The sequence below is a fragment of the Leptodactylus fuscus genome, chromosome 6 (assembly GCF_031893055.1).
Source record: "Leptodactylus fuscus isolate aLepFus1 chromosome 6, aLepFus1.hap2, whole genome shotgun sequence".
Taxonomy (NCBI): Eukaryota; Metazoa; Chordata; class Amphibia; order Anura; family Leptodactylidae; genus Leptodactylus; species Leptodactylus fuscus.
This window is the reverse complement of record NC_134270.1, coordinates 165,716,135-165,732,889: the sequence shown is the minus strand read 5'-3', so window position 1 is coordinate 165,732,889 and position 16,755 is coordinate 165,716,135. Positions and strand designations below refer to the sequence as shown.

The 16,755-nt window shown below is 43.0% G+C and overlaps 1 protein-coding gene across 1 annotated transcript; it reads right to left on the bottom strand.

The window, feature by feature from the left end:
• Positions 1-978: 978 nt before the first annotated feature.
• Positions 979-13,345, bottom strand: LOC142209000 (leucine-rich glioma-inactivated protein 1-like). The gene is made up of 9 exons (XM_075277928.1): positions 13,192-13,345; positions 8,977-9,371; positions 7,191-7,262; positions 5,641-5,712; positions 4,755-4,826; positions 4,273-4,344; positions 3,802-3,980; positions 3,358-3,522; positions 979-2,626 (listed from the first exon to the last, which is right to left on the bottom strand). Exons 2-9 carry the CDS (start codon positions 9,162-9,164, stop codon positions 1,761-1,763), a joined length of 1,686 nt encoding a protein of 561 aa, XP_075134029.1. The 5' UTR covers positions 9,165-9,371; positions 13,192-13,345; the 3' UTR covers positions 979-1,760.
• Positions 13,346-16,755: the final 3,410 nt, after the last annotated feature.

The window sequence follows — 16,755 nt, the reverse complement described above, 5'->3', positions numbered from 1 at the left end:
CCCTCCAACCGGGACCACGGGACATGTCATTCAAATCGTGACTGTCCCGTGGATATCGGGACGGTTGGTTGGTATGGGTTTTATGTGTATACAAGGGGAGATTGCCCTTTCTGGCTCCCGCCAATTATATTACCCCTGGACAAATGGAAGGCAAAGGAGGGAGAGAGGCCGAATGACCCTGAGCTCAATCCAAACACAGCTTTCCCCGCAGCCAGGAAAACATCCTTCTTTCTTAGGTTCCTGCTTTGGGAATAGGAGGAGGGGAGCACCCTGGCAGGTGTCACTGCACACCTTATCTGTGCCTTGGAGATGGGGTATGTCCAAGACTCTTTACAGTCTCCAAGAATAAAGAAACCTTGGTTCTATTCATTTTGACTCCCTTTTATTTTCAATGCTGTCTGCATTGGGTGTCCTTGTTATCATTTTTTGTATGTACATAACACTGAACCCTTCGGATATTAAATTGTTAAATTTAAGGTTATTTTGTGTTTCTCTATGAACCCATTACCTTTCTGAGGTGCATTTGAGACACTGCATATGTGCCTGAGGTTTCTGCTGGGCCTGAATCAGCATCGGTGGCAGCATGTATTTGGGTGCTTGGATAGTGTTGGGGTACGACTTTGCTCAATTTGCATCCTGAATGAAGGGTGGCTGCATGATTGAGCAAAAGGATCGAGTCGTCCCCTGACAGCCGCACCCGCGTCATGTGCTAGGATGGCCCGTATATGTCCATTCTGTTGTACGACATCAGGACACTGCCCTCTGGTGGACATACAACACGGATATAAGATAAGATAAGATAATCCTTTAATAGTCCCACATTGGGGACTATTAAAGGATTATCATATCTTATCTTATATCCGTGTTGTATGTCCACATATAAACATATAAACATTATCATGTGACTAAATCAGAGATACTTGACTGATACGATATAATAATCCCCCATTTTGACTGCTTATCTCACGTGGCCGGATGTGACAGGTGGTATTCACACTCCTGGTTTACATTGGTTTATTTTGCGATTATGAGAAATTATTATCATTTACATATTATATTCGCAACCGGTCATGAATTACATTTACATTGGAATAATGGGTTAATCTTGTATTCGGGATGCAAAGATTTTACTTGTTCTGGTTTTAGCAAAGGAAACCTCCTGTCTTGCCATAGTGTTGCACTGATGACGTTCCTCGTGGGTGGAGCTTAGTTATCACATGACTATTTGCACCAGTCAACTGTAGTTATAAAGAAAGGGGTGGAGACTGACACTTAGTTGTCATAGAGAAGTCATTGCTGCCATGTGGAAACCATCCAATCACACCATAATGTTACACGAATGATGTTCCTCCTGGCTGGGGCTTAGTTATCACATGACTATATGAACCAATCTGCTGTAGTTATAAAGAAATAACTAAAGGGGGGGTCTGATATTTCATAGATGGTGTATAAATAGTGTCAGAGAGGAGAGAAACCCTGCTGTGACCAAAACCATTACAATGTGGGGGTGAGGAGCCCTTGCGAAGTCCATATTTTTTGATTGGAAGTTTTCCTTACTGATTACTGAAGCTCCAGTCTTGTCCTTACACATGAACCGTAACCAGTGACATCATCGGTCTCCATCGCTGTCTCTTAAAATGAGAACTTTTTTGTTTTTTTCCCCTTTTAAACAAAAAAAGTGGCAAAATGTTTTTTTTTCCCACCAGGTCTTTGGTCTTGCCTATGAGGAGCAGCTCAGTTTCCTTGGAGTCTGTCACTCTTTACCCAGCATGATCCTTCTCTATATACTCAAACACCACCGTGTCCCCTCCAAAACTGGCCACAAAAATGAACTGTCGTCCTCCTCCTACCCGGACAGAGGTGAAAGCTCGAGCCTCTAGGACTTTGAGCTCCTGCAATGCCACCAGTGGTCCTATTGGTCCCTCCTTATCACTGTTCTCCTCAATCTCCCAGTGTTTCCATTTCTCCAGCTGGTAGACCCATGTATAGCCAAAGTCGTTTCCCAGAAGGGCATGCCATCTTTGGCCAAGCAACAAAGGTTGAAAAACATGAGACCCCCTGGAGGGTAACTGCTGGAGTTGCCGAAACATAGAGCCATCCCAACGCACAAGGGAGGAATCGCCCATATAGCGAACCAAGCAGGCAAAGATGCCGTCCTGCGCATCCGTGAAGTGCTTGACTGCGTAGACATCCCAAGCTTCTGGAATATCTGTCAGACGTTCTAGATGCTTGTTCTCGAATCGATATACAAGAGGCCTCTGGGACCCGCTGCTCATGATGAGGTGCAGAGAACCTGAGAGAATAAGAGGCTCAGCATCGGTGTCACGGTACCAACGTGGTAGCTGTTGTTGAGGGTAAAACCCACGGCCATCCCAACGATACAAGGTGCTGGCTCCAGACTTGGCACTGTCTGCTATGATGAAGTAGTGATCGCCTTCGGCTGAGGTGAAGCTTTCAACATCGTTGGGTTTTCGGATATCGGGGAAGTGCTGGAAGCGATGGAAGGCAGATGGGCTTCCGGGTGAGGGGTCCAGACGGTAGATGGAGGTGCCGCCATACAGCTGAGCCACCACCACGAAGAGCTGCTTGCCAATGACTATTGGTAGGCAGGAGACCACAGAGATACCTGAAGGTTCAAAGCATGAAGATAAGTAAAGACTGTCACCAGATAACGTGGTTTATGCTACAGAATTCAAGGTCCTCCAAGTTTTACTTCATTGTCCTGTCTTAGTTTTGATGAAGTAAAGATCCTGTTGGGTCATGACCCCTGAAAAATGGTAATTCATGGGATTGTCTAGTGGTAGTGGAATAAATCGACCAAGTAGGCATATGAGGGCAGGGCCGACTTCGCATTAGATTGATGGGTGGTATGGCCCATTGTCATATAAGTCTACGACAAGAATACTGGAGACTAGAGAGATAGAAAACCTTTGGGGGCATCTACAACTCCAAGCAAAAGTGGAATTTTTAGTTTTACTTTAAGTACTCAGTGCACTTTTTTATTTTGTTCCTCACCATTATCAAGATCTCTGCTTGCTGTCAGAAAATGGTAACTTTCTGTTTCCTTCTAGAGGCGGAACATCAGAACTGATCTAATCCCTGTGGAGTTGAGGATTTGTTACAATTGTATCCAGTCTGGACAATCCTCTGTGAGCTAAACAAGCTGGGCTCCAGAGTGATACAATGTATCAGTGCAGGTAAAAATGTATCGGTCCAGATTCCACTATGTTTAGCTCACAGAGGATTGTCTAGACTGGATACAATCGTAGCAAACTTTCAGCTGTGAAAAATATATTTATTATGGGGGAGAGGGGGTTGTGAGCACACTATAAACCTCCTAGGGGCAGAAGGTCTCACCTTTGATACTGTCGTAGTATCTGAACTCATACGCCACATGATCCCACTCCAGGAAGGTGCATCGGCCCTCGAACGGGTGTGTGATCACCACATAGTGCTGCGCGTTATAGTCAAAAGCCTTGACGGACAAAGAGGGGAGCTTAAAGGTCCAGCGCTGTACAATGTCTGCGGAGGAAGATGGTGGTTACATATATATTACCCAGGAGTGGACAGTGAGGATAGCAGCCCCAAAATACATATATCCACCAAATCTAAGTCCTTGAATTATCTGTATCTAGGAAAGCTTTCTACTGGAAGGAGGCAAAGAACAATGTAAGTTAACCCCACGTATCGATCAAGAGTCTTGGGAATCTGGAGACTCCAATGGAAGATGTAATGGTATTCATCACAAAGCTTTCCCCAAAACAGACAGGTGTGACCCTATAGTAAGAAGGCTTCACTTACTGCTGCTCATGCAGTAGAAGTCCGTGTCGGAGAGCTCATGTAGACCTTTCCCCTTGAACTTCGCCGGTTCCTCACAAGGTAATGGAGGCCATATCGCCACGCTCTTCCCCGGTCCATGAACCCACTGCACTAGCCACTTAATCTGACAGTCGCAGTGTAGGGGATTCCCTCGCAGATCTCTGCCAGAAAAATCAAAAAGTTATCAATTCTTGATATAAAACTTCCATCATAGAGACTTAGCGGGGTAATACAGCTGAATCTTAGCCTTCTGTAGTCATACCAAGACGGTCTAAGATGGCGTTCTCCAACTCTTAGCCTTCCAGATGTTGCAATCCTACAACGCCCTGTCCGGCCACCAAGCAAATAAAGGGCGTTGCAGTTTTGCAATAGATAGAGAACCCCAGTTTATGCCAATGTCACTAGCTAAGGATGGGGCCCACCTGATACTGGCACCCCGAGGCCATTGCTTACATGTGTTTGATGGCTGTGAGTGTCCGAAATAATCCGCTGGGAAGAAATTCCAAGTGATTATTCGCCAGACTCCTGTATGGGGACAGAAAAGTAGAAATTATCCACCAAAATGTCATCTCGTCCTCTAGAGATCATGTGATCTGGTAGAATATTCTACAGTAGGAAGAAAAGTGGATTCATCTTCTCATGGTCCTCAACCTTCTTCACATACGCCATGAAATTATAATGTCTCTCTAGTGCCACCTATAGGTAACTTCTCTGTAAGTCACAGACCCAAACTGGAGGTGTGACCACGTTACAAGATTTAGAATATTCCTGTAATGCAGCACTTTAATCCACAAGGAATTAGCATAGATACAACTACCCATAGGGGGAGCCAAAGAGACATTTTGATTGTTAGATACATTGCCTTTAAGATTCACTACCATGGCTGAACCTCCATAAAAATAACCAATAGCCTATGAGAACAACCTTGTACTCACAGATGAACCAGCGACCTCAGACCTCTTAACGCGTTTCCGGAAATTTTCTTTATATTGTTGTTTTCAATGAACCTGGAAAAGTTAAAAAAAAGACTGTGAATGGTAGGACCTGAATAGCGATGGCCATGGTTGGTCTTTGGACATGGGTTCTGAATCACAACTCATGTTGACTTGCCTAGACTCCTAACCCTCCAGGCCTTCGTGTCTGCTATGGACCCCTTATTGGAGTGAAACCATTCAATGTCCTCAAAAGAGCAATTTGGACCATTGTTGTGGCCATATGATCTCCAAAACCATGGTCTACATTAGATTGGCCCTTTACTTTAGATGCATATACACTCTCTGTTGGCCTCCTGACCATCATGGTTTTGATATAAATTAGATATGATGGTTGTTGGAACCAACCATATACTGATGACCCAGTTGCACCCCAACATCAGATGTCAGGGGAAAGAAAGATCGGGCTGTTGGTTTTAAGATGCCTGATCCTTGTGTGTTCAGGGAACAACCACCACCAGAGAAGATTACGTGAGGTTTGCACCACTCTACTAAGGTCAAACACGTTCTATAGCTTGACACTGGATTCCAAAAACATAAGAACCCTCTAAAACCTGGGAAATAAGAGAGTCTTCTTCCGAAAACTGAAGAAACCCAAAAACCCAGGGCAAAGAGCTAAGTAACACGTGAGCCTTCTTCTAAGGCGTAATTTATGCTTCCATTTGAAGAGTTTGTGCGACGAACTCAGAATTCTGGCCAAAAGTGAGGTCACTTGGGAAAGTCTTCTTCTGATAACATCTACTCAAGTGTTTGGCAGGAGGTCTATAGTCCGGACAGGAACCTTCGTACAGAGAAGTGAACTGCACGGTCGTTCTCATGAAGAACTTACAAATACTCCAAGTGTTTCAGCTTGAGAAAGGCATCATCAGAAATCTCCTCAATGGAACAAGACGTGAAGAGCCTGTAAGATACAAAATTCATTCAGTGCATCCACCAAGAAAATGAGAGCAAAGACTATTCGATGCAGAACATCATCTCCTGTTTTTGTATTTCCTGTTGAACTGGCTGCGTATAGATGTACTGCAAGGGTATACACTGTCTTACAGAGGAAGAAGCTTAAAGGGGGTGTCTACAAACCGTATCACACTATGTTGTGTCTAGTATTGCAGCTCAATTCCACGAGGGCTAAGCTGCAATACCACATGCAATCTGTGGATAGGTGTGGCGCTGTGCTTGGAAGGAAGCAGCCAAGTTTTTCTAACGCTAGACAATACTCACAACCTTGTGTTCCTCAATAGATCCTATATAAGTGTCAGTGAGGGCCTGTCTGTCAGTTGTTGATCCTACACTAAAGGCGGGTGCCTAACTTGAGATGGTGCAGTGGGTTCGGTCGCGTTTGAGCCCTGGAGCCATTGGGGACTCATAAAGTGTTCCTTGTCAATATAAGGAGACAGAACTATAAAAAATACATTATGGAGGGTCTGGTATAAATTCAGGACTGGGATGTCTAGGGCCCACCCAATTGCTACAGGCATACAAGCCTTAAAATTTTTTTTTAGCACCCCTTTTCCTAGACACTAGTCTAGTCTTCCCTTTCATGGCGCCCACATGGTATAACACTTCCTTTCCTGGTCCCCCACTTGGTATTATGCCCCTTTTCCTGTCCCCCTCCTGATATAAAGTTGTGCTTACTGACCCACTGCCTGGTATATTGCCCCCTTTACAGGCACCCAAACAGTAAGTGCCCCATATACAATGGATTATCCCAGCAGGTATCGGCCACTATTTATGTACCAATCCCTACTCCTGTCCACATCATCCTTAGCGTCGCCTTCATCCTCCAAGGGGGCCCTGTGTGCTGCACATCCTGTTCTTATGCAATGACATCATATGCAGCATACAGCGCCTCCTGGAGGCTGAAGACTAAATCGGAAGTGGCTGCTGTAAGCAGGAAGGGATAGCTAAGTTAATAGTAACGTCACCAGCTGGAGTTATCCGGCCAGTAAAAACCTATTAAAATGCAGCAGGGGTCTGGAATTCAGATATTAACACTGGGGTTCAGTAAGTACTCACAGAGTCCCTAGAGAACCCCTTTAAACAAAGAGATCTTTAATATTATCTTACCCCCCCCCCCCATGTGAAACTAGGGTTAGTTAAAGGCAAGGTCTTCCAGTTACACCCCTTAGTTGCGTGATGTCACTTTTTTGCCTCCCGGCCACTAATCACTTGATTTCAATGACTTTTTGGCAAAAAATAGAAACACAAAATTTATTGGAAGAAGAGAAAACGATGAAATTAGAAGTTGCCGCGGCTCATTAAAAGAATGAATCTTCCGGCATCGATGCTGACTGTAATAACGCAGGCAGAATGAAGGCAATAAATGTTCAAGGATCAGTTCAGTTGTGTCAGAAGCAATTAGGAGTTAATGAGAGCACTTACAATATCTGCAACGTCTGAGACTGGGCGAAGCTGTCGGAGGGGATGGCCTGGAAGCCACATCTCAAGAAGGAACTGTCGAAGAATAAGGGTAAGTCAGGAGTCAAGTCCAAGGTTCAAGAAGAATTCACTTTACGTATATAAAACTGGAAGTTTCCACAAGATTCAAAAACATTCCTTCGTTGCATCTAATTAATCCTCAAGGAGCCAGAGTAGTCACTACCACCAAAAGGTGGCGCTAACGAGACAAATATCTGCCTGCTGGAAGAGACCTAATTTCCATAGCTTTTCTTTGGATCCATTGCCTATAAGAGTCCCTACGCTAGCTGATGACTTCAAGAAAAAACCTATCCAAATCGTCCAAGCCACCAAAGGTCCTACACAAGTCAGGTGGCTACGCCATACTAAAACATAAGGAGACACCAACCCCCACCTTCCTTCCAATGTCTTTTAGAGTTAAGGTAAAAGTAAGCCAACCATTAGGGTTGAGCGATCGGGATTGGATAAGATCGGATCACAATTGGTGATCAAGCAAATTTCACGATCGGCATTGGCTGGAAAATGATCGGAAATCGGATTTTGAAATCTCAACATCGGCTGAACCCTAAAAGCAACTTTTCCCATAGAGAAGCATTGACTAGGGTTGAGCGATCGAGATCGGAAAAGATCGGATTCCGATAGACGATCGAGAAAATTTCACGATCGGGATTGGCTAGAAAATGATCGAAAATTTTAAAATCCATCCTGAAAACTCAAGATCGGCTCAACCCTACCAATCATCACTTGAAAAATGAACCAATAGCCAGACATCTGTCAAAAATACACACGGTCAAGTTGTAAAGTTTCATATGTGGTTGGCTAAATCAAAAATCTGCCAAGTTCAGCTGATCATTGGCCATTGCGTGCCAACTGTAGGGAGCTGTCGGTCAAAGAGGTCATTGGCCAGGTTGGAAAATTTCAATCATCATTGGCCAAAACTATATGTGTTTGGCGTGATCTGCTGAATTTGGTCAAGCCCCAAGGAGTCCTCTACAAGTTTAATCTCTCTTGGTACTGGTAGGATTAATCTGAAGAACAATCCAATGGACAATCCATTGGCCGGATAATGGGTGGGACATGAGCTGGACCCTATTTGAGATAGGTTTTGATTCTGATGCCTTTATGTTACATCCTTGGGGAGGTATTTTGCATTTTTTGTGTCTAGTAGGTTGACAGGCTACACTTTTATGAACCTTGGCTCAGTCTACAAAATTATCCACTTTCGTTTAGTGAAAAACATGTTAAAAATATGAGCTAATCTCCTTGCATAATAGCTCGTCTATTGTATTTCTCATTAGAGGACTCCAGAGGGATAATTATATTAAAAATTACTTCTTAGACAGGAATTTTCCTCCGCAATCAGCAGAAGAACAAGGATATTTATAGACCTAAACACCTTAAGCCACCCAAAGACATAAAACTATCCTTATACATTAGATTAATGTAGACTGGAAGACCCCTAATTTTAATGATGGCCTCCTGAGTCTCCTTCGAGGGCAGATATCCGTAAAGAAAAGTATTGGGTTATTAGAATTCAAAATGGCCGATACTTTTGCTCACAAGGGAGATAGGCCTCTACCCAAGTTGTCTCATTGTGACTTTTTCTCCTTGGTCATGTCTTGAGCTTGGCCAAGTTGAATTTTAGGTTTGGTGGCCAACAATCAACAAGTTTTTGAGATACTTTGAACAAATAAGTTGAGCTTACAATTAGGTAGACATTGTTGAGTTTGGTGGATTGGTTTTGACTTACACGGAGATGATATCCAAGGAATACGTGTTGGGAATGTAGTTGGAACCATCACACAGGACATTGTCAACGGTACAGTTACAAGACGTTGGACACTTCCATCTTGGGGGTCTCTTTGCTCTCATCAGACACGAGGGAACAATTCCCAAGAAGAATATGACCCCGACCGTCAGGCAGATTGATAGTCTCATTGTTGGTTGAGTTTTCACTTACGTTGAATTATCAAGTTCATGGTTATATTGTATCTTCTTAGATCTCTTTATGCACACTGTTGGACCACATCATCCATTCCATCTTAGGTCCTACCTACTATACCATTGTTCAGTCCATTGGCTTCTGCTATTTACATTCAGGTTCCATTGCGTTTTCTTTATCTTGAGGTTCTTCCGTCGATGCTTCTGTAATTTTGAAAAACAAAAATTTCCAATATGAAAATTGGAAAAAATAAAGGATGATAGTAATGGAAAAAGCAAAACTGGTCAAGATGCAATTACGTCATCGATTTAATCAATCCACAGATATAATGGCCTCATTGGTGTAATGACCCCATAGTCATAAGGGCCCCATTGATTTAATGGTTTGATAGATGTAATGACCTCATCAAATTAATGATTTCTTAAATGCAATGACAACACAGATGTAACAACCCCATAAATGTAATGACTAGAGATGAACGAACAGTAAAATGTTCGAGGTTCCATATTCGTTTTGAGCAGCCCCTCAATATTTGACTATTCGAATCGAATATCGAACCCTATTATAGTCTATGGGGGGAAATGCTTGTTTCAGTGGTAGGCAACGTTCGATCAAATTATACTTACCAAGTCCACGAGTGAGGGTCAGGCTGGATCCTCTGAGAAGTCTTCTCCGTGCAGCGTCCCCATGGCATCTTCCGGCTCTGAATTCACTCTGCTAGGCATCGGGCCTGGCCAGAGCCGACTGCGCCTGCCCGCACTACAAGCAGACATGCACAGTCGGCTCTGCCCAGGCCCGATGCCTGGCAGAGTGAATGAAGAGCCGGAAGACGCTGCACGGAGAAGACTTCTAAAGGTAGGAGAAGAACCAGCGTTGATTGGCCGGCTGTATAGCATTCGGCCAATCAATGCTGGTTCTGCATCGAACTTTTCCATTCGAATAGCGAGTGGTACTCGATCGAGTACAAGTATTTTGAATACCGTAGTATTCGATCGAATACCTACTCGATCGAGTACTACTCGCTCATCTCTAGTAATGACCCCTTAGATGTAATGACCCTATAGATATACCAACTGATTTTGAGATTCCATAGATGCAATGACCCCATGCATTTAATGATTCCTTAGATGCAGCGACTCCATTGATGCAATGACCCCATAGATAAAAAAGACCCATTAATTTAATCGGACCAGGTTAATTCAGGTGAATAGTCACCTACTTACACTTCAATGAGAAGTTATTGAGTTATAATAATATCAAAATGAATATCAAAAGTGACCACGCAAAAAAGTCCAAAAATTTAGGGTTGGGATTGGCAGGGCATGACTTCTATGGTGTCCATTGAGTCTTCTTGTCTTGTTTCACACAAGGTATAACCAGTCACTTATTCCTCAGGTATATGATCCTCCGGTACCTATACCATGGTGTCACCTTTGACCCAATCCTCATACTTACGCCATAAGAGGTCACATGACAGCAAGACCTTCACCCTCTAATGACCCCCATGACCTCTGAAACACCAAACATCACCCAAAATATCTATGCGTCTTGTTTTTTCTTTATGTTTTTGAATTTTATTAAGATCCAAAAACATTTGCGTGTATATTGTTAGTATAATGATCGCCTGCTGAGTCAGAGAAGACAAGACTACATGGGAACCCTAAATATTCTATGGGGTGTGCTATGTGTTATCTCTGTATTGGATGGAGAGGGCAGCCTGGGGGTAATGTGTCCCCATGGTGGGACTTTTAACGGATTATCTTATATCAAAAAGTCAAAAAAGTGGCAAATTGGGTTAAACCTCCAATATAACATCACTCAGGTCTGAGAAGCTTATTAACCCCGATGACCCTGAAGACGACGCTCTTCGAAGTCAATGGAGATACTAGATACACTGCCTCTAGTCGATGCAGAATGCAATACAACTGAACATGTTGTACGTAGCGTTGCGGTATCTTATCGCGTCCCCTTTTCTGACCCAACAATAATAAATCATCTCTCACCCCAAATTCCAATGCCCCTCTATACAAGGCAGTATAATTGATTCACATAAGGAAGGAAGCCGTATCTATGAATAACTTTCTTTCTGTTTCAGAATCCTACTCACAACTTTGTGCCCTGGGGGAACGACGCCGTACAGTAATGCACATTCAGGGCGGTGCCATCACCCACCCGCCTGGGGCAAAGAACGACACTGTAATCGACTATGAAGGAGAGAGACTATTATGCTGCTAAATTTAACCAGAATGTATGATGTCTCGGCTGCTGGGGGGGGGGGGGATATGGAGTGTTACTACTGAAGATGGCGAATACGGGAAAAGAAACCGTCCATTTTCTGCTTTTCTGTTAACACTTCAATAATATCTAGTCTGAAAAGAGATTGCAACGTACAGAGGATTTGTAAAATATTTTGGGAGGACATAAAGGGTTGGGGTTTTTTTTGGAGTTCATTGAGAGGAATGACTGCAAATAAAATCTGTTGCTCATGATCATACATTAGAGGAACAGCTCATTGAGATCATTGAGAAGGGTGTAATACCTTGTTTCACCTGCGGAGGCAATGTAGGGAAATCAAACACTTCACATTCTACAGCTTATTGCTGGGGGAGAACCTGTGATCAGCTTGGAGTAAGGAGACCAAGTTATCTTTGATCATGTGATAGAACAGGTTGTCTAATAACTAAGGTACAGGTATATAAACACAATGTATATAAACAGCGTCAATGTTAAAATGGCTGACCATTACCAATCAAAATCAGCCACAATTTAGAATGATGGATGGTGTAAAGGGTTAGGGCAGGGGTAGGGAACGTACGGCTCTCCAGCTGTTGCAAAACTACAACTCCCAGCATGCATACTTGCTCTGCTGTTCTTGGAACTCCCATGGAAGTGAATGGAGCATGCTGGGAGTTGTAGTTTCACAGCAGCTGGAGAGGCGAAGGTTCCCTATCCCTGGGTTAGGTTATGTCATAGGTCAAAGACAATTTCAATAACAGGACCAACACCTCCACCGGCTCCACTGACGTCGCCTTAGACAGGAAGTTCAGGGGTAAAAGTGTAGGAGCACATAAAGGGTTAATGAACGAGACACAAGAACACTCAATATTTTAGTGCAAAAAAAAAAAAAAAGTTCACGAAAAAGTTCACGTTCACTTTTCATCCTCAATCAGTCAGACTTGTTCTTGAGTCACCTGTAAGAGCGTGAATGCCCTTGAGGCTTGAGGCTACTCAGACTCATTACTCATTCCAGTGCTCAGACATTGAGTTCATTGGGAACAAATAGCATGAGACAAGGGGAACTGATTGTTTTGACCCTATAGATTAGGGGTCAGCAACCTTCCGCTCTTCAGCTGCTGTGAAACTACAACTCCCAGCATGCTCCATTCACATCCATGGGAGTTCCAAGAACAGCAGAGCAAGTGTGCATGCTGGGAGTTGTAGTTTTATAACAGCTGGAGCGCCAAGGGTTGCCTACCCCTGCTATAGATCATACGCTCATAGGGGCAGCCTGCTCAGTGTATTCTTGTCAGGGCCATTCTTGTATGTGCCAGTTTTGTTGGATCATATACTGTTACATAAGGTGAAGGCGTTCCACAAGTTATTAGAAATCAATGGGGTGGGTCCAGTTGTCAAAAAAACCAAAAACATCAACCAAGCCTTCTAATTCTGAAATTTCCCCAATGTGGGACTATTAAAGGATTATCTTATCTTATCTTAATAATAGCCACAGAACTGATCTCCTCTACATAACTAACTACTGAGGAAACTAATTCCCACATGTCCATCACCTTCTCCAACATCTTCCCAACCAACGACAAAAACTCCCAAAATAACAACAAAAACATCAACCAAGACTAAACATAGACATAAAGAACATCTGCTCTTCTCTCTCTCTAGACAATTCTTGGTCAATTTCCAAGCATTATACTAACTATTTACAAAAATTTTCTATAACGTATATTAACTTCCCCGACATCTTCCAAAGATCCAAAAATTTCCTCTTATGATAAAACTATCACTTACCACAAACAGTGAGCTCCGGGGTGAGTCGTGTCTTAAACTTTTTCCTTCTTTCTTGGCATCTCCATCACGTCTTATGTTCCTTCTCTCCTAAGAAGTCTTCCAGTCCTGGGTCTTTTTGTCCTTCTTCTCCTCCTCGCCTCCGCTCCCCCATATGTCTCCTGCCCCCCCTCTTTCTGGCCCAGCCCTCCCCTCTTTTTATCTGTACTATTTTCGCACTTTCGCCCCTTGTCTATAGAGTGTTGGTGTCTTGCAGCCTCTGACACAATGTGTTGTTTGACAGACTCCTTGGGATGGCTCGGAGGGAAGGGCTGGATGATGTGTGTTTGGAACATGCTCGTGCCAAATTGCTCCGCTGTTTGTCAAAGCTTGTGGTTACATTGTTGTTGTTAATAACTCTTCACGACGAGGTCTTGTCATACTTTTGGAATTACAATTGGTTTCGCTGCAAAAAAACAGAAAGAATAAATTAGAAAAGTAATAAAAATGGTTACTTAGTATTTGGGGTTTCATCTACAAGATTTGAGTTCTCTCTCTCCAATGTACAAACTAAAAGAACCCCAGACGTGAAAAAGAGGACACCACAGGTCAGGTGGCAAGGGAGGGATCCGCAGTAAGAACAATGGATCGGTTGTTGATCCTGATCCTTCTCTCCCTAACATTACCTGTTATGGGAAAATTGCCTTAAGTGTTCCTGTCTTCGCAGGTGACTTTTCAGGATAAGCTGCCAAGAGTGTACATGAGGGATGATACTATTTCTGCCCATTATATAACTTCTATTTAGCAATTTTTAGCACTTATCCCCTCTGCAGGCCTTATGTGTAGTTTGCAGTTTTCCCTGAGCTGCTAGGTGAAGACAGTTGCCACATACTGCCCACAGTTAGAAGAGGAGAATCTGTTCTACAATTATCTCCATCACTCCAGAACAGTTGCAGGACATGTATAGAGAAGTCCTGACATGCACTAATGGGAATAAAGTACTTTGTAATAGAAAACTTCTATTTAGACTTAAGCTTGTCTTTCTGTTTCTGTCTCTAGTTCCCCCTGATCACTCTTCCTCCCCCCTCTCCATAGACTTCTATTTGTATGTGTACTCTGAGTCATTTGATTTGGCAGAATTTTCAGAATGAAAGTCAGGTTAATGGAGCCGGAGGAAAGTAACTTGATAAGAGAAGTAAGAAGCATTTTTTTCTCTGTTTCGAACAATCACCTTGACTATTCATTTATGACAAGTTTGTTTTAGTGACAGTGCTTATTTATGTCATTCTGAAGGCTTAAAGGGGTATTCCAATCTCAAGGATCCTACCTATACTGATAGCTTATATAAATTCAAGAGTTTTCCTAAACACATTGCTTTAGCAATGCTGCTTTGTTTGCCTGCTATGGGCGCTTATTCCTCCCATTGTTTACACATTGTTTCCTTGGTCCCCAGCCTATTATCTGATCTCAGGTTGGATGATGTGACTCACTGATCTCTGGAAGAGAGGGGGACTGAGTTCTCTGTATAACGTTCAGAGCTATTAGCTCCTTCTTTTCCATCCAGGCAATCAGGACAGGTAAATGGAGTTTGCTGATAAAGGCTCAGACAGCGTCTGTTTTCTGTCTATGCAAAAACATTCACACTTCGGATACGCTGACTGATTCTGAACGTTAAAACACATTCAGAATCAGCGCGTATAAAGCACATCCCATTCATTTCAATGGGAGCCGGCATACGAGCGCTCCCCATTGAAATGAATGGGCTGCTTTTTTCTCTACGAGCGCTCCCATTGAAGTGAATGGGAAGTGTTTCGAAGCGCTCGCGTGTACGGCTCGGAATGAGCTGAGCGCTTACGCCATGTGAAGGGGCCCATAGAGAAGAAAGCAGCCCATTCATTTCAATGGGGAGCGCTCGTATGCCGGCTCCCATTGAAATGAATGGGATCTGCTTTATACGCACTGATTCTGAACGTGTTTTAACGTTCAGAATCAGTCAGCATATCCGAAGTGTGAATGCACCCTTAACATTGAATTTACTGTAAGTCCGTTTTCTGTTCTGGGGAGCATCTATGTGTTCTCCAAACCTGTGTAATATAATAAACGTTTACTGTACATGTTTGATCTGCATTGTTATAAATTTCTAATAATTCTAATAAATAATTTCTCAAGTTAAAGGCAATGTCTGAATCTATTGCGGTACTTCCTATTGTCCTGTCCATCAAACAGGCAAAGCCCCCCACCAGCTTGCTGAAGAATACAGAAAGTACGTATAAGAGACAGCAAGTAAAATGGTGATAGAGGGAGATGGGAAACCCTTTAAGTGGCCATACACATTAGAGAAATTTGGTCAAGCCTGCTAATTTTGGTAGGACTAGTTTTTCCTTTGATGGCCGCTAATAATGGGTTTTACCTTTTCCATATTGAGAACACACACCAACTCAACTAATTTGAGCATGAATGTGTGTGGGGTTTGGAAGAGATAGCTATCAGCCTAAAAGAGTGTTCAGTCGACAGCTATGAAAGGTGTCATGGCTTCCAATGACTACAATGTGGCCACTTTTCCTCATCTGAGATATTACTACAAGTCTTGACTAGACCGCGAGACTTATAATTCAAAACTTACTAGACCCATAGTCACTAAGGAATGTACAGGGATAATATGGATGCTAAAATGTGGTCACATTATGGATGGCTCATTTAATGGGTTAGTTGTCCTCTTTCCCCAATATCTGTCATTAATGAGTCATGGGCCTGGTGGTTTCTTGTCAGCTTTGATCAATGTCTAATATTTACATCTTCGCAGTGTACTCTAGTGTACTAACAATGCAGATCAAATATGTACAGTAAATGTTTATTATATTACACAGGTTCAGAGAACACATACATCTTCTAAGGAGACCAATACTAAATTATTATGATTTACTTTTAATAATGAGCAGTGCTCCCTTTTTGGCCAAAGGCAAAGGTCCCAAGACCACATGTCGAGTTCAACGTCAACACTGTATCCTACGTCATGGAGGAGGTTACCATCCGGACCTTGCCTAGCTACTTGAAACAATGTAACTCCTCTCTTGCCCCTAGGGAATGATGCAGAATGACCTAAACTGGGCTAATCTATCAAACAAGACATTGAGAGCCCCAAAGGATGAGTGGGCCATGGCTTAAAAGTAAAAGACTTGGCCCATGAGTAACCGCGACAGATGTGTCCAATTTGTCCAATTATCACCTAGAAAGAAAAAGTTTGGAGAGGACCACTCCGATATAAATAGGACCATGCCAGCAAGCCGCAAGATGAAACAGCAGGAGATGAGGAGGCGGAGGGGGTAAGAGGTTATTTCCGACATAAGGAACACCAGGCCTTCAAGAAAAAAACATCTGGATGTTTCGAAGCCTCGTGTAAGAAGAGACCACAGTGGAAGATGACCTGGTGAAGACAATTAGAAGATACAAGGTCACTTGGCAAGGAAACAATAAGACTTCACTGCAAAGGAGGACTAAAAGTCAGATTTCAGCAGCTTCCTTTTTGAAAGTTGGTTCCAAATATTGAAAAAAAAAATTCGACTTCGCACAAATAATATAACGAAAAAA

Excerpts from the sequence above, each read along its gene's own strand:
- LOC142209000 (XM_075277928.1), bottom strand. The coding sequence starts at position 9,164 with ATGAGACTATCAATCTGCCTGACGGTCGGGGTCATATTCTTCTTGGGA. Across the intron at positions 4,827-5,640 it reads CTGAAACACTTGGAGTATTT|GTTCATTGAAAACAACAATA; the intron begins GTAAGTTCTTCA and ends TAACTTTTCCAG. Across the intron at positions 3,523-3,801 it reads CTTCTACTGCATGAGCAGCA|ACATTGTACAGCGCTGGACC; the intron begins GTAAGTGAAGCC and ends CTTCCTCCGCAG.